Below are 20,716 nucleotides of genomic sequence, written 5' to 3'. Positions count from 1 at the left end.
AGGGGTCATCTAGTCCAACCCGCTGCAATGCAGGAATCTCAGCTAAAGCATCCATGGCAGATGGGCATCCAACCTCTGCTTGAAATGTGGCCTGCAAGGCTGTAATTCAGTGGTAGAGCATCTCCTTTGCATGGAAAAAATCCATCCACAGGTAAGGCTGAGAACACCCTCTGCCAGAAACCCTGGAGAGCTGCTGCCGGTCAGTGTAGACAGTACTGAGCTAGATGGACCAGTGATCTGACTCCATTTAAGGCAGCTTCTTATTCGTGCTACTTGTGCTATTAACATGTTTTAATCTACATAGAGGGAAAGGCTGTGATGGGCGTCAGTCAGGCCCTGCATCCTGCAGTGGCCAGATTCCCTTCTCCCAAAGTAACACAGGCAGCTGCTTTCTACTGGTTCAGACCCCTGGCTTATCTAGCTCAGTTCTGTCTACACTGACTGGCAGCAGCTGTCTGGGATTTCAGGGATGGGAGATGCTGGGGACTGAAGCTGAGGCCTTCTGCATGCAGAGCAGATGCTCCCTCCCCCAGCCCCCAGGCTCCAGCCCTCCCCTAAGCACAGGTGTGTGGAAAGTTACCAAGTTCCTGGCGGGCAGAAGCCGAGGTCTTTTGAGAGGGTGCCCTTGCAAGGGGCACACATGGGTCAGAAGTCCTGGCAGAGCTGCTGAGCATGAGGGGCACCCAGACCAGACAGCCTGGAGGTGGCTGGATGGCGGAACTGATGGGAATTGAATGAGGCTGTGATACAAAGCGCCTATTGTCCGCCTGCCGACTTGCGCACTCACAAGCTGCCAGCTCTGGCTGAATTCCCCCAAGCCCACCCCCCACTCGCAGGACGGCAAGATGGGATTTGTGACACACACACATACACACACATGGCTTTCCCCTCTTTTTGCCCTGTGTTCTCCGTCCAGGCTCACTTCTGAAAAGCATTCTTATTGAGCAAGAACCGATCGCGGCTTTCGATCACTGTTGAGCCAATATCCCACCTCGGGGAGACCAAGCTGCCACCACAACCTCCTTTCTGCTTCCCATCATAGAGGAGAGCCAAGGCTCTCTGGAGCTGTAGGGGGTTGAGCACCTGTTTTGCACCCAAAAAGCCCCAGCTTCAATCTTTCCATTGCCCGGTAGGGCTGGGGGAAACCCTGGAGAGCTGCTACCAGCCAGTCAGGTGGACCACTGGTCAGAATAAGGTCACTTCCTGTCTATCAACCCCAGTTAGCACATTTGGACGACCATTTGGCTGGATGACTTTCAGAAGTGGTCCTGGGAGGACGGCTCCGCCTGTTACCCCATTTGCTAGCAAATTCCCTCCAACAACAACCCCAATTCCTACTGGATCCTTGTAGAATGGCTCTGGAAAAGTTATATACAGTGGTACCTCGGGTCACAGACACTTCAGGTTACAGACTCTGCTAACCCAGAAATAGTACCTCAGGTTAAGAACTTTGCTTCAGGATGAGAACAGAAATCGTGCTCCGGCAGCAGCAGGCCTCATTAGCTAAAGTGGTACCTCAGGTTAAGAACAGTTTCAGGTTAAGAACAGACCTCCAGAACAAATTAAGTTCTTAACCCGAGGTACCACTGTATACCCTCCAACCTTTCTCTGATGAAAATAGAGACATCCTATTCCATGATGATAGTAAGAATAATTTTATTATTTATAGCCCGCCCATCTGACTGGGTTGCCCCAGCCACGCTGGGTGGCTTCCAACATATATAAAACCATAATAAAACATGAAGCATTAAAAAACTTCCCTATACAGGGCTGCCTTCAGATGTGTTCTAAAGGTTGTGTAGTTACTTATCTCCTTGGCTTGGCATGGGGGTCGCGTAACTCCGTACCCTCCAACATTTCTCCACTGAAAATGGGGACACCCTAAGGGAAAGCGGGACATTCTGGGATAAATCAGAAACTGGGAAGGCTTCTGTAAATTTAGAACTGTCCCTGGAAAATAGGGACACTTGTAGGGTCTGGTCATTGACACCTATTGTCTGCTCCCCACCGCTTCTCTCATCCTTGAGTTTTTATGCCGCCCAATTAAAAGCACTGGGGTTCTTTTAACCAACAGATGAAACAACTTTCCATTTTATTTTTCATTGCTGCTCAGTCTCAAACACCTTTTCCAAATCTCTGCCACAGCAATGCCTCTTAATGTATAGTCTGCTCTGCCAGTTGCTATCGGCTAGCCGAGCATCACAAAAACATCCCAAACCCAAAGCCCAATGCCAGCCAATTTTTTTGCCTGTTTGTGGGGGGAACGGGACGCCCTCTGTTCTGTGTTCTGCACTCTGCGGTTGGGGGGAGAAGGTGGATTCACTGCTAGCTTTAGAGCCGAGGGGCCAGGAAGTCTGTTGTGGGGCACAGCTGGGCCTTCCACACGAGGTTCATGCTACCCAGGTTTGTATCCAGCTTGGCGCTGCCACGGTCTCCTGCCTACTCTAATTGGCTCCCGGAGGTGAATTTGTTCCTGGACCCGGTGGTTTTCCGGCTTCTGTTCTTCTGGGCAAACTTTTTTGCTGGGGAGGAGGAGCCGCACACCTCCCTGGTGATCCTGCCCTATTTCCGTGGGGGTGGACAAGGAGCCTGGCAAGAGCTATTTGTGCTATCTGGGCGGCTTTCATCTCCCTTCCCCCTGCAGCTCTGGCACAATGGACCGCCGATTTCACGCCTATTAGCAGGCAGGAATGCAGCGGTTCGCCTCTGCCTCTGTGTAGCTTCAAAAAGGATTTGCCGTGAAGCGTGGAAATACAACGCAGAGGCGGCCCTGGGCCCGAGGCGGGGAGGGTGCGGTGGGAGGAGGGCGAACGGAGCCAACAAGTGGGGAGAGGGGAGGTGGAATATGCAGGGCAGTGTTTTCTAAGTGGAACACGGGAGTCGCACCTCCCGGCAGGCCCTGGCAATTGCAACCATACGAAGAGCTGTGGATCCGGGGCAGGACCCATGCCTTGCTTGCAGAAGGTCCCAGATTCAATCCCCTGCATCTTTAGGCAGGGTTTGAAAAAAACAAAAAACTATGGAGAACTTCTGCCAGTCCCTGTAGGCCAAAGGCAGGGCAACTTTTTCAGAGCCTAAGACTCATATTCCCTTCTACAGTGGTACCTCAGGTTACATACGCTTCAGGTTACAGACTCCACTAACCCAGAAATAGTACCTCAGGTTAAGAACTTTGCTTCAGGATGAGAACAGAAATTGTGCTCCAGCAGCAGCAGGAGGCCCCATTAGCTAAAGTGGTGCTGCAGCTTAAGAACAGTTTCAGGTTAAGAACAGACCTCCGGAACAAATTAAGTTCTTAACCAGAGGTACCACTGTATTATGCCACCACCTCATGGGACCATGGGTAGTCTCCACTCAACAGTGCTGCATTCACACCCTACATTTAAAGTAGTACCGTAGCACTTTAAATAGTCACAGCTTCCCCCCCAAAAAAAGAAGTCTGGGAAGTGTAGTTTGTTAACAGGTGCTAAGTGTGGTTAGGAGACCACCTATTGCCCTCCCAGAGCTACAGTTCCTCCTGCCCTTGAGTAGGCTTGTCAGCTTTTGACCCACCTCTGTATCTTTTAACAGCCATTTGACTGGCAGCAATTAAGCCAGTGATTGAGCTTTATCTCCAGTCTATGAAATTCCTTTAGAGCTGATGACTCTATGGCACATCCAGTACAAGAAGTTGGCAACCCTCTATTCTCATTCTCTCTCTCTCTCTCTCTCTCTCTCTCTCTCTCACACACACACACACACACACACACACACACACACATTTCAAGTACAACAGTTCTGACAAAGGGTTGTATTGAATGCTAGTTCTGCTCAGATTTGAATTAATGAACAAGACTTAAGACAGAGTCATGATTTTCAATGGGTCTACTCTGAGTAAGACTTGGTTGGCTACAACCCCGTATCTGGTTTAGGGGATCCTGAAAAAGCATCCCTAGGTGTATTTGCCAGATGGAATGTCCTTGTTTGTGGGTGCTATGCTGCCCTCTCTGACCCAGGGGCAGCAGAATTGTGATATCGGGTGAAGAACCTGCCACTCTTAAATGTTGTTGAACTACAACTCCCATCATCCCTGATCATTACCTATCCTGGCTGCAGCTCATGGGAGTTGGCCCAACAACATCAGGAGAGCCAGAGGTCCCCCATCCATGATGTAAGCTGTTTCAGGACTGGCAAAAAGCGTGGTGGGGGACGCATAAGAAGAAATGTTAGCTAGAGATGCTGATGAAGTTCTCAAGTTAAAGAAGCAACTCTAAGGACTTGTGAAAACCTACCTTAAATGAGAGCTGAACTTGTAAAGTCCCCCTCTCTGTTCTTCTTGTGCTCAGATTAAAATCTAAACCAAAGAAGAATTCATGGCTTCCCCTGGCCCATCCCTGCTAAGCTTTCCTTCCCCCAAAGCTATCCATAAAGGTACCCATTAGGTCCAGTCGTGACCGTCTCTGGGTTTGCGGCGCTCATCTCGCTTTATTGGCCAAGGGTAACCAGCGTACAGCTTCCGGGTCTTGTGGCCAGCATGACTAAGCCGCTTCTGGCGAACCAGAGCAGCGCATGGAAACGCTGTTTAGCTTCCCACCGGAGCGGTGTCTATTTATCTACTTGCACTTTGATGTGTTTTCGAACTGCTAGGTTGGCAGGAGCTGGGACCTAGCAACGGGAGCTCACCCCGTAGCGGGGATTTGAACCGCCAACCTTCTGATCGGCAAGTCCTAGGCTCTGTGGTTTAACCCACAGCGCCACCCGCATCCACCCACTCTAAAATACATTCCCTTCCCATTCCCTGAAGCTGTGGCAGCAGCAGTGAAGGTGTGAAAGGAAGGTAAAAGAAGGGAGGTGTGTTTTGGGTGTTGGTGGGGGGCTGGCCAGCTGGCTTTTGAGGGAGGGTATTTTTTCTGAACTCTCAGATTTGCTTGGGGAAATTACCTGAGTGTTTCTGATTGTCACCTCCCCCAGGAAAAAATTTTTTTTGGATAGTTTCCAGGTGAATGTAAGGCAGGTTTTTGGAGAGTTCACCCATTTCTAATCTTGGCTGCAGCGGTATCTTTTTGTGTATGGAGACGGCTCTCATAACAAAGGGACGTCTCCTAGCCAGATGACAGCCGTTTCTGTCTCTCCTCGCAGTCTATTCCTGCGGTGTTGACAACTTCTAATGGTAAAGCATTCCTTGCCTTGGTCTCTCCCTTCCAGGGCTGATAACAGAACCCAGGCACCCTCAACCTCAGGGACGCAGGAAAAACAATTCTACTTACAAAGTGCAGTTACAAAGTACAATCCGGAAACTGCAGCTAGTGCAGAATGCTGCAGCACAATTGCTGACAGGAGTGAGGCCTTGTCAGCATATAAGACGTGGGCTCAGAGAGCTGCACTGGTTGCTGATGTTGCAAGGTGTTAATGTTAGCATATACAGACCTTAAAAACATGGGACCAGTTTACCTACGAAATCACCTTACCCCACATGTGCCCACTCGACTGCTTCGATCGGTTGAATTGGCACTATTACAGGTGACACTCAATACCCATTTATGAGAACTCAATCATTTAGTGTGGCAGCAGCTGAACTTTGGAACTCCCTGCCACTTGAAATCAAGCAAGTGCCGTCATTGTACACCTTCCATCACCTGCTGAAAACATTCTTGTTTTGGCAAGCCTACCCAGGTGCTTAGAAAGTTGAAGCGATTTGAATCTGTTTTAGTATTTTAACTTTCATACGTGGTTGTGCATTTCCCTCGAATTTACTGTTTTATCTTTTTGTAAACTGCCTTGAGGTTTCTCACAGTCAAGTGGGGTGTACCTTTTTGTGAAATAAATAAATAAGCACGTGTCTCACATAGTCACACGGTGCACTCCTGGTTTAAAACGGAGCACAGATCAGACAAATCATAGTGTTTACATCTTAAAAGTTTCTAGATATCATGGTTCCTGGAATAAACAATCCCTGTTTAAAATGTGTAATGAATGTAAAACATGTCCCTGTAACCCTGTTCCATGCAGGGAACCTAGGAGTGGGCGGTTGCTATGGGCTGTTTTTGGATGTGAAGTTATGGGATGTTTTCAATTTACATATTGGTGAACTTTGCAATCCCTTTGGTTCTGATGTACGCCGGTTAATTGTGGATTTGTTTATTTTTAGCGTTAGGTTGTAGCGGTGGTATTAGACTCTTTATTAGGTGTCATCGCGCTTCTGTGTTTAGACTGTTTGTTTTGGTCCTGAACATCTTTGCGCACAGATGTTTTTTGTGGGAATTGTGATATATATATATAAATAAATTGGCTATGAGCAGGCTATGAGTAGACCAGGCGCCCCCTCTCAGTGGGTGACAGTGAAGGCCTATGAGTAGATGAGGGCCAGGGATGAACTATGAGTAGCCCAGGCTCCCACTCCTTGTGGGTGGCAGGGACATTGGCAAAGGGGGCAGGGCTGGCACACTCATCCCCGCCTCCACTTCAACGTGATGGGAATTGTGTGACTAACGGGATGCCCAAAGAGAACTATAGCTTTGTAGCTCTTTACCACCACCCCCCTCCATCCCAAACCTACGCAAAGTTTTGAACTCTGTCTTAGCAACATGGGGAGCTGCCTAAATGAGACCAACAGCCCATCTAGCTCAATATTGTCTGCACTGACCAGCAACGGCTTTCAGGCTGTCCCCCAACCCTACCTGGAGATGCTGGGGATTGAACCTGGAACCTCCTGCATACCTAGAATCAAAAAATCATGGAACTGTAGAGTTGGAAGGGACCGTGAGAGTCATCTAGTCCAACCCCCGCAATGCAGAAAAATGCAGCTGTCCCTTACGGGGATCGAACCTGCAACCTTGGCATTATCAGCAGCACCCTCTAACCAACTGAGCTATCCAGGCTGGTAATGCTACAGCATGGCAGACTAAGGTAATAGACTATATGGGACTGGCTGAGATGACCGGCAGAATCCGCGACCAAGGGAAAGAGACGGTGGAAGAAGATTGGAAGAAGTTTAAAATCTATCTTAAGAACTGTTGTAAAATTAATGAATGCTAAAATGTTTTGGGTAATGCAAAACAGAATTGCAGCGACTAGCAATTGGATATGAGAAATAAGATCTAAAGAAAGTCTTATATGGAAATTAGGGGATGCTGAAAAGATTGATAACAGGGATGCAGAAAGGGGAGGTATGGGGAAGTCGCCGAAAGAAGGTTAAGGAAAAAATGTTAAGAAAGTATACGTGTTTATATGTTTGTTTGTTTATGTATTGTCTTGTATTGTCTTTTATTATGTGTTTAAAACCTAATAAAAATTTTATAAAAAAAAAAAAAAAAAAAAAGGTAATGCTACAGCAAAGCAGATGCTCTATCCCTGAGCTATGGCCCTGCCGGCTAGCCCCATGCTCTCACAACTATCCTAAAAGAATGAAATGGTGTCACGTCCTTTAAAGGTGATCGGGTTGCTTGGAAGTCTCCAGTCTTGGGCACTGGAGAGTTAGTGGCTCATTCTGGCTCAAGGAAGGGAATCTCCCTATTCACCAACCATGAATGTTCTTCCCTGCCTGACACTGCACTCCGGTTTCTGCCGCTTCCCCTCTCGCCAGCCCCTTTGCCTGCTATTTACAAACGGCATCTGCCGGCACCCCAACAGCCATGGGGAGCATGGCAAAAAGGAAAGGCGTTTGCCAGAACTGGAGTCTAGCAGTGGTGCCGCCGCCCCCCCCCCCAACCAGCAAAAGGGCACGAAGCGAAGTGATGGTTTCGGGAGGGTGGTAAGGTCAGGAGGAGAGCTCATCCACCCTGCCGTTCAGATGGAGTCACACTGCCCTACATGAGGCTCCCTTGCAATGGTGCAATGCTTTCGAATGTCACCAGATGGGAGCCCATATGGAGTCCCCCTTGTGGGATTGTGGCAGGAGTGTCCCCTGCAGCTGTGTGTGTATGTTCAGGAAGCGTGTGTGTGTGTGTGTGTGTGTGTGAGAGAGAGAGAGAGAGAGAGAGAGAGAGAGAGAGAGAGAGAGAGAGAGAGAAGGAGGGAGGTGAATGAATGAATTTGCCAGGCTATTAAACAGTGTCGGCTCCAGATATTTGGGCAGTCCCATTGGGCAAGATGACCTCATCAGGGTCCCTGAATGTGCCCATCACCTCGCTGCTCTCCCCACTGCCCGCTCACTCACTAATAATAATAATAATAATAATAATAATAATAATAATAATAATTTATACCTTGCCCATCTGGCTGGGCTTCCCCAGCCACTCTGGGCGGCTTCCAACAAAATATCAAAATACAGTAATGCATCAAACATTTAAAGCTTCCCTAAACAGGGCTGCCTTCAGATGTCTCCCTCTGGATCTGAACTGCACCCAAAGGAGAAGGCAAGGCAAGCTGCTTGCACCCTTGGGGTTTGTATCCAGTTCCGCTCAGAGTACACCCATTGAAATGAACAGACTTTTGTTAGTCAAGTCCATTGATTTCAAGGGATCTGCTCAGAGTAGGATTGGCTTTGGATACAACCCTCGCATACCCTACAACATTTCTCCGATGAAAATAGGGACATCCTCTTTCATTATTCTTATTCTTATTATTTTATTAATACCCCACCCATTTGACTGGGCTGCCCCAGCCGCTCTGGGTGGCTTCCAACATATATAAAAACATAATAAAACATTAAACATTAAAAAACTTCCCTCTGCAGGGCTTCCTTCAGATGTCTTCTAATAGTTATCTCCTTGCTCGGGGGTCGCATAATTCCATACCACTGAAAATAGAGATGTCCTAGGGAAAAGTGGGACATTCCAGGAGTTTTTCCAGACCAAGGGCCATATTCTTCTCTTGGCAACCTTCCAAGGGCCACATGCCAGTGGTGGGCAGGGCCAGAGGCAAAAGGGAGAGCAGCAACAGATGCCAATTTTACCTTTCAGCATGTGGCTAATTCCCCCACATACATGTACCTCTCTTCCTCTGGGACACCTTTCAGCCAGGAAAAAACACTCAAGGAACATGCAAAGCACAGCCAATGAAGGGTGCAGCCTGGGGAGAGTTATGAGGGCCAGGCAGAGAGACCTGGAGGGCCACATTCAGCCCCCCCCCCCCGAGCCTGAGGTTCTCCATCTCTCTCAGGAGTATGTTCTCACTTTCTATTATTATTATTATTTAACCTCACTTTTTATCATTTCCCTGGTGGCCCCATCCAATCCAGAGGAGCAGGTGTGAGAAGTGAGTTGTGATGGAAGAAGAAAATGTGCCCCATTTGTGCCTGGGGGGGGGCTCAGGAGGGAACACGCACAAACACACCCCGTAAAAATAGGTTTGGTCCTTTCACTGTTTCATCACTTTAAGAACTGTTTTGTAAGTGAGGTGTTGGAGATCAAAAAGTATTCTCCCTTGGGTGGTGAGTGAGATGAAACAGAGCTGTACAGAGGGCCCTTCTCTTCCTTGCTGTAAACACACACCCACACACCAACACACACACAGTTTTAGAAAATGGTTGGGCAGTCGGCGCTCAGGCGGGGAGTTCAGGTTGGTACCAGGCTTGGTGGCCCTGTTCCAGCCGGCATCAGATCCCCTATTCCCCTGGGGTGGTTGGACCAGCCTGCCTTTCTGACTCTCTCCCAGCCCTTTGTCTCTGGCTCCATCTCCATGTCTCAGCCCTCTTGACCCTCTTGAGAGGATTATCGTGCTATTCAGACCCTCGTTTAGTGGGTAAACTTTTAAACAATAGGACAAAGGCCTGGCGTTATTGGATTGCAGTTAAGCAGGCTTTAGAGAGGAGATAAGAGTCTCAAGATGGAGGGATCTGTGTGCCAATAAAGGCTCTTTCAGCCTCGGAGATCTTAACAGTCTCCCAGTGGCCGAAAGGGTGGAAGGCGCGGGGGGGGGGGGCAAAAGCTGGGTGCTGGATCAACTAGATATGCTTCAGCAGGGAGTGTGTGTATGCAAACCATCAACATTAATATTATTTCTTTATTTAAAAGCATTCAGAAACACATTAAACAGGGTCCAATCTTATGGGTTCGGGGGAGCCCAGGCAGAAAGGCGCATCTTTACCATATGTTTGAAGCAGCGGGCAGATGCTGCTTCATGTATAGAAGGGGAAATACTATTGCAGGTCACCCCAATCTCCAAGCATTGCAAGATTCCAGGGGTTCCAGGCAGACTGACCCAAGGTCCATGTTTCCTTTTGGAAAATGAGGTACAGCAGAGACTGCAGTGTCTTCATGATATATGGTTTATTGACACATATTACAACCTGAGCCGACGGTGGAGGAGTTCCCAGCATTACACTCCCAAGAGGATTGTTTCCTCCGTAGGCACAACTTAGGATCCAGATGGACATCAGCCATCATGCCCTGGCTCCATTCTGCTTCCCTGTTGCATAACAAGCTCCTAACTCACATCTTTGGAGCTTTGTGTTGTCCTAATGGCCCATCCCCAGGCTATCACCTCACCCAGGAGGCCAGCCTGGCATAATTAGCCCTTGACACATGCTGATTCCAAAGGACTAGCATCGTCTAGCACACCGCTTTATCCATATGGGTCTGGTCTAGTGCGCATGAGTCTAATACTCAGGGTCTAGCTATTTCCTGGTTTTAACACTCCAAGCATTGATTAAATTCTAACGGCTATTAGGGAAGTTTTTAATGTTTGATGTTGTTGCTTTTGTATTATTGTTATTGGTGTTCTGTTGGGAGCTGCCCAGAGTGGCTGGGGAAACCCAGCCAGATGGGCAGGGTATAAATTTATTATTATTATTATTATTATTATTATTAGTCCCAGGAATTTAGGGTGTCTAGCAGGCACCAACTCACAACAATACATTTCCATTCAATCTATTTATTTACTTTTATATCTCACCTTTCCACCCCTCCCCATCATATGGGTTCCCCCACAACACACCCATTTTATTCCCATAGCAGCCCTGTCAGGTAGACCAGGTGGAACAAGAATGATTTCGTCCAAGATGATCTAAGTGCCTATGGGTTTGAACCTGGGTCTCTCCACAGTCCTAATCTGACACTCACGCCACAGTAGGAAGGAAGCAGAATGAAAAGGCTGTTTCTGCAGTCTCAAAACCCAAATTTTAAGGCTGATTCACACATCCCTATGTGTCACTCATTTATTACCCTGAACAGCTTTAGGGCCTTTCAGATTCCTCATATCCCAGCCTGATCACTGAGACCATCCATAGAAGCAAGGCTGGTTTTCCCCTGAGTTAGTGAGGCTCATTTGACATTGGCACAAAACTGAGCCTTTCAAGTCACAGTCTCCAGTCCTGTGGAAGCTTCTTCCAATAGAGATTCAGGAGACGTCTTCCAGATTAACCTTTAAACGTTTGCTGAAAACGTCTCTGTGCTACCAGGCTTATGCAGATAATAAAGACAAAATATTATCTGCAATAGTTAGCTGGTGGTCTGCTAACTACATAATTTTACGTTTTTCTGAAGTTTATCACCATATGTGTGTGCGCGCGTATCTGCTTTGTGTGGTTTTTAAGTGAAACTGCAGTATACGTGTAATTCTTACAAATGGGTGAATGTGTTGAATGTTACCTCTAGCAATACAGTGGTATCTCGGGTTACAGACGCTTCACGTTACAGACACTTCAGGTTACAGACCCCGATAACCCAGAAGTAGTACCTCGGGTTAAGCACTTTGCTTCAGGATGAGAACAGAAATCATGCGGCTATGGCGCGGTGGCAGCAGGAGGCTCCATTAACTAAAGTGGTACCTCAGGTTAAGAACAGTTTCAGGTTAAGAACGGACCTCTGGAACGAATTAAGTTCTTAACCAGAGGTACCACTGTAGTAAGGATCTGTTTTATAGTGTCTGAACCACACCAGGATGTTGCAACCATTGGAAGATAAGAAGCTGCCCTATGCAGAGTCAGGCCATGGGCTCACCTTGCTCAGTAACTGCCTACACTTGATGCAGGAAGTCCACTGCCACAGCATCCCTGACATTTGGCCGTTCAGCCTCTGCTTAAAAACCTCTCGTCCACTACCTCCTGAAGCAGGCTGTTCCAAGGTCCCACAATTTGTCCCCTGAGCAAGCTCTTCTCCCTCCCTCTCTCTCTCTCTCTCTCTCTCTCTCTCTCTCTCTCTCTCCCTCTCCCTCTCCCTCTCTCTCTTGATCTGAGGACAGCAATGTCCCTCGAAAGAACACCGGCTTGAAATGCATTTTCTACAGACAAGCAAGTGTTAGGTTTTTCTCATTAGTCCCCCGACTAATGAATGATCAGTCCTCCCGACTCCTGGATAGGCCTGATCTCAGGGTTGCACAAGTTCACTCTGCAGTAAGCAAGCGGGCTTTATATGGATCAGCAGTCTCTGGGGAAACTTCTCTAAAATATCTATTTAAGCATCTCTTGTTTCTTTAATGGTCAATTGAGCAGGAAACCACGAGCTATTCAACGGAGCATGACATCCTCAGCAAGCAAACCTAGCAAATCCCCTTTGGGGATCTTTACACACAGAGAGTTGTGAAAAAGGATACCCCCCCCCCCAATACATAAGTGGGATAACATAGGAACAATAAGCAGAGGCCCTGCTGCATCGGACCAAAGGATCAGACCACCATCTAGTCTTGCCTCTTTTTCTCGCTATTTTCATATGCCTATGGGAAAATGAGGGCAATATCTCTGGAGGTAAAGTGTAGAAATCTTCGTCCTCTGTGCATTTGTATAATCCCATTTTATTATTTACTTGTTGCAACGTTTCCATCCTGTCTTTCCTCAAAGGAATTCAAGGCAGCATGTCTGGTTTTTCTGCTCTCTGTTGTGACCTTCACGACTACCTTGTGAGGTAGGATAACCGGGAAAACTTGCCCCTGTGCACACACTGCACCTTTGAAGCCCATTTGAAGCCCATTGTTTCCCTCAAAGAATTCTGGGCACTGCAGTTTGTTGCTGGGAACCATAACTCTGTGAGGGGCATACGACAATGCCCAGATTTATTTAAGAGAAAGGAAGTGCTTTGACAGTAAAGGTCTCAGGTGTACGCAGCCTTAGAGTGGACCAAGTGAGCTTTATGGCCAAGTGGGGATTTGAACCCTGTTCTCGCCCAGATCCTAGCCCAGCACTTTCACTACTATCCCATATTGGCTCAATCTAAAAGCTGTGGGTTAAACCACAGAGCCTAGGACTTGCCGATCAGAAGGTCGGCGGTTCAAATCCCCGCGACGGGGTGAGCTCCCATTGCTCGGTCCCTGCTCCTGCCAACCTAGCAGTTCGAAAGCACGTCAAAGTGCAAGTAGATAAATAGGTACCGCTCCGGCGGGAAGGTAAACGGCGTTTCCGTGCGCTGCTCTGGTTCGCCAGAAGCGGCTTAGTCCTGCTGGCCACATGACCCGGAAGCTGTACGCCAGCTCCCTCAGCCAATAAAGCAAGATGAGCGCCGCAACCCCAGAGTCGGCCACGACTGGACCTAATGGTCAGGGGTCCCTTTACCTTTACCTATCCTCCACCGCAGCTGAAGGTAACTTAAGGGAGGCAGTGTGGCACACCTTGAACTATCCACAAGCATCTTCCTGCCTTCTGCTCTCCTGCCATCCACAATGTGCCCAGCGGTGGTTCCAGCAAGACATGATACCATTCACCTCTTTACCCTGGCCGTTGAAAACCGGAGAATTGATTCTGGCATCTGCCCAGCGATGTGTTGCGTGGATTATTGATTTTGGGGTTATGGACAGGTTGGTGTTACTTTTACTGTTTTAACTGCATTTTTATATGCTGTGATCCTCCCTGGGACCTTCTGGCGAAGCAGGGGCGGCTGGTACCCAAGAGGGATTGGGAGTGCGCAAGGCAGGGAGGTCATCAGTAGGGGGAGCTAGAGCAACTAATTCTAGTTTTGTCCTCCTCCCTTCTGAGTTCCACTTGGGCCATTCTAAGGAGAAGGAATCATAGGCTTGTAGAGTTGGAGCGGACCACAAGGCTCATCCAGTCCAATTCCCTGTGATGAAGGAATCCTGGCTTAAGTCACCTCATTGACTCCAAAGGATCCAACCAAATAAGAAAGAAGTCATCTACCCACCACGATCAAAATTTAAAGTGTAGTCCAAAGTGAAGAGAGAGATAAGTAATCCCTTACATTGGGCTCATTATACACACACATCTTTGTTACATTTCAAACCGCGAGAGTAAACGAGTCTCAGTCCCTGGCACCTCCAGGTTGGGCTCCGAATGTGCCCTGCCTGAAACCTTGGAGAGCTGCGTAAGTCAGTGTAGACAATGCTGAGCTAGATAGGCCAATGGGATAGCTCAGTCGGTAAAGCATGAGTCTCTTAATCTCAGGGTTGTGAGTTCAAGCCCCAGGCTGGGCAAAAGTATCCTGCATTGGAGGGGGTTGGACTAGATGACCCTCGTGGTCCCTTCCAGCTCTACAATTCCATTTCTCTATATAGCTGGCTGCTAATTAACACAGAAAAAAGCTCTGCAAGTGATCCAGTTTTCACATCACAGACACATGGGTCACCTCCAGAATGCTAGAATTTTGCAGAGGAGATTGAAGCGCATTCTGGAAATCTTGGTATCCCGGATTAAAGTGCTCTGTTGCCCTACTGCAACAAATCCACTATTATTTTTATTTTTTTAAAAAAAAACTTTTTGCAGTTAGGAAAGTGTTGGGGAAATGCACTGGGGAGGGTGGAATGTGCATATGATGAACACCGTACCAGCAAATCAGGATGAAAGCTCATTGTCGTACAACTTCCCTGCCAATGGATTGGAACGAATGCGCGATAAAAAGACTATGCACCGCCTACCCTTTGCATAAGCTTTGTGCAAGCAAATGAGGGTGAAAGCTGAGTCTTCAGGTCCCCGGGAGGAGCCCGTGGTCTCTGGGGCAGCAGCATGGATCTGTTCCACTGTCTGCGCGAAGGCAGGGAGTGGAGATCATCCACGGCTGCCTAGGCGCATGTACGATCCTTGAAATCCATTTGCGTAATAGCCCCTGATAAGACATGACACTCTGGCTGCATGAACATGTTCAGGATTTTAAAGGACATGCACAGGTGGAAAAACAGTCCTTGGTCCTATGCAAAGCTGCTCTGGGAATTTTATTGAAGCATTTCTCAAATAAACAAAATAGCAAAATAAATGAAAGGGGACTGTTTTGTTTCTTTGTTTAAACAGTTTATGTACTGGTTGGAAGAGTAAGGATTGTACACTGGCAGACAAAGGTGGGGGTGGGGGGCGGTCCGCCATCCGGGGGGTGACATCGTGGCCACGCCCCCCTGGGATGCGTGCCAGCCACGCCCCCGGATGTACGCCACTTCCGGTGCTAGAGTAAGTAGCTCCACCATTGGGATTGTATCCATGTTTTACTCGAGTCAACCCATTAAAATGAATGGATCTAAGTTAGTGATGTCCATTACATTCAGTGGGTTTACTCTTAAGTATGATTAAGGTTGGACAGAACCCCAAGCACACACCTGACAATGTGTATGCGCTATGCCTTTAAAGCACCATTCTTTCCCTCAAAGAATTCTGGACATTGTAGTTTGTTAAAGGTTTCTGGAAATTGTTGCTCTGTGAAGGGTAAACTACAGGGCCCAGAATTCTCTGAGGGAAACAATGTGTTCCAAATGTGCCTTAAAGGTATAGTGTCTACACAGCCTCATAACATAATAAATAAAGATTCAATGGGGGGGAGACCCCACCCTTTAAAAACCCTACATTACAGAACATTATAGTTAACTGCTGAACAGGATGTCAGAATAAACCATTGCACATGAAGAACTACAAGCAATACAACGGAAATTCCACATTTTCAAGCAACAGCTAAACAAAATATCCTCCTAATACATTCATGACAAATGAAAAACAACTGCAAAGCAGGCAATAAAGAAAAACCTACATTGTTTTATTGGGATTGACAGTATAATGGGATATACTGATTTATTCCCGCATAATCTGGGCGTTTCCTGCATTCTTATTGACCCCCAGATCCTTCCTCCACCCAAAGCAAATAGAGCACCCCAGAGGGTGCAGTGATTTACTTGCTTGCGCACGTGTGTGTGTCCACACACACACACACACACACACACACACACACGCCACCTCTAAAGTTTCTTTTAATGCATTTGCCTAGAGCCAGGGGAAGGGAGAGCAAAAGAAAGCTGTTTGACGGTGGGAACACAAAGTGGAAACAGAGGCTTCCTTGGCTGAAGGGCATGTGCAGAGCACACCAAACCAGCACCTCAGCAGTCTGTGGCGCGGAGATAAGGCAGTGCCAGGGACCCGGGGGCTCCTGCGGCGCCTCAAAAAATTGAAACTCTCCTCTATCAGCTTTCCCTCCCTGCTCTCTTGCTTCGCAAACCCCCCTCTCACTCCTCCCAGGTCTCCTCAGTGTGTTTGTGGCTTTTGCTGCTTCTCCCACAAAAGGAAAGAGACGGAAGAATTTACCAACAGGAGGAGGAATGTTATTGGGACATGCACTCACCTCAGCTGGGGTACAGGTTTTTCCCCAGGGAGGAGGGTAAACAGGCGCAGATCTCCCACATCACTAGTAGGGATGTGCAATTCTGTCGATTTCAGCTTCTCTCCATTTCCCCTTCTTCCATTCTCTGCCTGTGTGTGTGTGTGTGTGTGTGTGTGTGTGTGTGTGTTGGGGGTGAATTTCACCTAAAATGCACAATTTCATGTACAATTTTGCCTGACGTACACACGTTTGCAAAGCAATCTCCCCAACCCAGACACATTTCCCCACTCTGTTTTCACTCCTCTGTGCCCTGCACACGTTACCCTCCTACATGTGTTTTCGCAGACGTTTCTGGGCTGGGAGAACCGCGCCGCAAGATTCGGAGGAGCTCAGGTCTCGACGGAAGGCTGTGTTTTGGCTCACGTGTTGTTTCAGAAAGCACAAGTGTGGAAGGTTCATCTTTAAACGCAGACTGAACTCTGAATCTCTCCCCAATTGCTTGACCTTAACCACCTTGGTCCTGTTGTTCTTTCCTCCCCAGGGTTGGCAGCCTATTTCTTCCAACAGCCCATGGACCAGGTGATTGTGTCCGGACAGTCCGTGACGCTGGCTTGCGTGGTGATGGGCTACCGAGGCATGGTGCAGTGGACCAAGGACGGGCTGGCCTTGGGGGGAGAAAGAGACCTGCCAGGTACGCTCGCCGTGGTACTGGGAGGGAAGCGGGTACAGTAGCGATTAGTCGCTGTAGTAAACCTGTACGACTCCAGGGGGCGCTGCGGGTGCCTCTTTGCATCCTAGGTTCTGCAAACTTACCTTACGTGATAACCTGCTTTTCTCCTCGCTGCAGGCTGGTCACGCTACTCCATTGTCGGAGATGCATCTGCTGGGCAGCATAACCTGAAGATTGACTACGCCGAACTGGATGATGATGCCATCTATGAATGCCAGGCCACTCAGGCCGCCCTGCGATCGCAGAGGGCCAAGCTGACCGTACTCAGTGAGTTCTCTTCACACACACCCCACTTCATTCCTCGGACCACTGACACGATTCTCCCACTTCACCCTCTTTTTGAGGCAGCCCCATCCTTGACCAGAGTTGCTCAGGCTCTAGCGTGCTTAAAATCCAGTTTTTCAAAACCGTTCTTTCTCCCCCCAATAATGATAATGATAATAAGGGCTCTACTTGTATTCTTAGCGGGCTGTGTGCTTTGTGCATTGAAGTAGTAGTAGTAGTAGTAGTAGTAGTAGTAGTAATTTATTACTTATACCACGCCCATCTGGCTGGGTTTCCCCAGCCGCTCTGGGCGGCTCCCAACCAAATGTTAAAAACACAATACAGCATTAAACATTAAAAACTTCCCTAAACAGGGCTGCCTTCAGATGTCTTTTAAAAGTCAGATAGTTGCTTATTACCTTGACATCTGGTGGGAGGGTGTTCCACAGGGTGGAACTACCGAAAAGGCCCTGTGCCTGGTTCCCTGTAACCTTGCAGTGAGGGAACTGCCAGAAGGCACTCGGAGCTGGACCTCGGTGTCTGGGCTGAACGATGGGGGTGGAGATGCTCCTTCAGGTATACTGGGCCGAACCCGTTTAGGGATTTAAAGGTCAGCACCAATACTTTGAATTGTGCTCAGAAACATACTGGGAGCCAATGTAGGTCTTTCAGGACCGGTGTTATGAGGTCTCGGCAGCCACTCCCAGTCACCAGTCTAGCTGCCACATTCTGGATTAGTTGTAGTTTCCGGATCCCCTTCAGAGGTAGCCCCACGTAGAGCGCATTGCAGTAGTCCAAGTGGGAGAAAACTAGAGCATGCACCACTCTGGCGAGACAGTCTGCGGGCAGGTAGGGTGTCAGCCTATGTACCAGATGGAGCTGATAAACAGCTGCCCTCGACACAGAATTGACCTGTGCCTCCATGGACAGATGTGAGACCAAAATGACTCCCAGGCTGTGCACCTGGCCCGTCTGGGGCACAGTTACCCCATTCAGAACCAGGGAGAAGGCAATCCTAGTTAATATATAGCGAGAGTCGAAAATTCCTGCATCCAGTTCTGGCTTCTTGGATCTCGTACTGGCAAAGCCTTCCTGGCTTTTCTGCTAATCTATCTATGTGTCTTGGCAGCATAAATGGAGCTGGAGGATACGTTGTTGTGACAGCCCATCAGCTGCGCTGCTGCCCAGGCCGAATCCTGTACTCTTTTAGTTGCTGGGAAGTAGGGTTGAACAAATGGGTCATTTTCCATTTCTCTCATTTTACCCAATCTGGAATTTAGCCCCCCACATTTCTGCAGCAATTTGAGATTATTATTTTTTGACAAAAACAAAAATCCCACCCTCATGAAAATTCACCAATTTCAGTGTGGATTTCTCCTAACAGCTGCCGTTTTGACAAACATACACATTTCTGCAAGCAAGGTCCCCTAATATAATGCATTTTTGTACAATACTTTCATATTCATTCATAGACATGCTTTACCCTAATCTAGGCATTTTTGTACGCATGGCTTGACTGCATTGCAAAATTCAGAGCTGTGCGAACTTTAAAGGGCAACTGTGCCTCAGTTCATTGGCTCGTTTGGAAACGGCAAATTAGGTAGCTTTGCCTTTAAATGTGAGATGAATTGAATTTCTTCCCCATCCCTATGGAGTACTCAAGACGTCTCTCCACTAGTTAGGAATTCCTGACTCACTGGTTTTTTAGCACACCTTCCTGTGTCTTGGCTGAATCAGAAATATACTTTTACGCTGGCCCACTCTCCTATGTGCGGTGAAGAGTTGGCGTGCATCTATCTGTCCCATTACCACCAATGTGCCCACCTGGGGATTGAACCTGGGACCTTCTGCATTCAAAGCATGTGTCCTACCACTGAGCTACACCCCTTCGCTGCTATCAAAGGCCTAGATCTCAGTGCCATTTTAATGCCAGCTTTGCGGACAAGCTCATGCTTCGCATGCATAGTTCCTGGTTCTATCCCCACCATCTCACATTTAAAGGATCTGGCAAGCAGGTGATGGGAAAGACTTTCCACCTGTCAAGGTTGGCTTGTCGCAGGTGTGGGCAGGTAAGGATCCAGCCCACCAGCTGCGTTCAGCAGCCCACCCCAGCCCTATATTAAAGATGCACCCAAGGACCAGCTACTGCAGCCAGGACTTTGCTGCAATCCTATCTGGCTCTGCTCACACCTGGCAGTGCTGCTCCCTCTGTAGACCTCAGCTAATGGTTTTCTGGAGAAAGGACTCACATACATGATAAGCTGGTTTTGCTGCGTATCCCCTGAAGAATGGGGGCCAGCCAGAAAAATCTGCTGGCAGGAAGTTGCTGGCTGTTGTGCAGTAAACGATTAAGTGCTTCACTTCTCCCTCTTCACAAAATCTGGCTCCGATGGAAACTCTCTCCTGCTTCTTCCGCCCTGCCCAGAGTGTTGTTTTTTTTTCTGAAGAAGCCTGTGTGGCCCTCTTGCACCTGGGAGTGTGCCCCCTTACCAGGTAACACAGCTAACCTATCTTCTCCATGTCTCTTCTTCCAAGTCCCTCCCAATGACCCCGAGATCCAGAACGGTCCCATCGTGCATGTGATATCCAACATCCCCTACAACTTGTCGTGCCGTGCTGCCGGGGCCAAGCCAGCTGCCGAAATCAGCTGGTACCGAGATGGGCAACGCCAGGAGTCTGCCGTGTACTCCAAGGTGAGACTTTGCTGAGTGTTGGCAAGAACTAGACAAGCAGAGGAGGGGGGTCAAAAGTAGGACAGAGAGTCTGAGATCTATCTGGGTAAGGCTGGCAAAACATCCAGCACCCTCCCTTCGTCCAACACAATCTGGGTTGTCAGGCTGACTTATCCTTTCACCTAGTGCTGCTGTTGCCGAACGACAAGTCAGTCCATAATAAAAGCAGGCTCCTCCACAATTTAATTGTGGATGACAGGGCTGACCTGGTGTGTATTACCAAGACCTCAGTGGACAAACTGGGAAGGCCAGATCTCTCCCAAGCTCTTGGTGGTGCAAAAACACAGGTTGTCACTGTCACTCATTGTAACTCCATCCTTCTTGTTATTTCTCCGTTATTTTTCACTGAGAAGCTAATGTCATGTTTTAGGGGTTGTTCTGAGCATTAGGGTTAGGATTAGGGTCCCAGAGATGAAACAATAGCCCTCACTGCCCAATAGCCCTCACTGCCCAATAAAAAAAGGTAAAAGGTAAAGGACCCCTGGACGGTTAAGTCAAAGGCGACTATGGGGTTCGGTGCTCATCTCGCTTTCAGGCCGAAGGAGCCAGCGTTTGTCCACAGACAGCTTTCTAGGTTGTGTGGCCAGCATGACTAAATGGTGTCTGGCCCAACAGGA

General features: G+C 48.2%; 1 protein-coding gene across 3 annotated transcripts in view; it reads left to right on the top strand.

The window, feature by feature from the left end:
- KIRREL2 (kirre like nephrin family adhesion molecule 2) overlaps positions 1-20,716 on the top strand; it is a 60,628-nt gene that overhangs the window by 21,879 nt on the left and 18,033 nt on the right. For all 3 annotated transcript variants that reach the window (XM_083627111.1, XM_083627110.1, XM_083627109.1), the window contains exons 2-4: positions 16,915-17,064; positions 17,221-17,370; positions 19,903-20,060. In XM_083627111.1, coding sequence (XP_083483237.1) covers positions 16,915-17,064; positions 17,221-17,370; positions 19,903-20,060 — 458 coding nt within the window. The remainder of the gene's footprint in view (positions 1-16,914; positions 17,065-17,220; positions 17,371-19,902; positions 20,061-20,716) is intronic.

The sequence above is a fragment of the Podarcis filfolensis genome, assembly GCF_964270895.1.
Source record: "Podarcis filfolensis genome assembly, chromosome: 8".
Classification (NCBI taxonomy): domain Eukaryota; kingdom Metazoa; phylum Chordata; class Lepidosauria; order Squamata; family Lacertidae; genus Podarcis; species Podarcis filfolensis.
The sequence above is the reverse complement of the archived record's forward strand: the minus strand, read 5'-3'. Positions and strand labels throughout refer to the sequence as shown.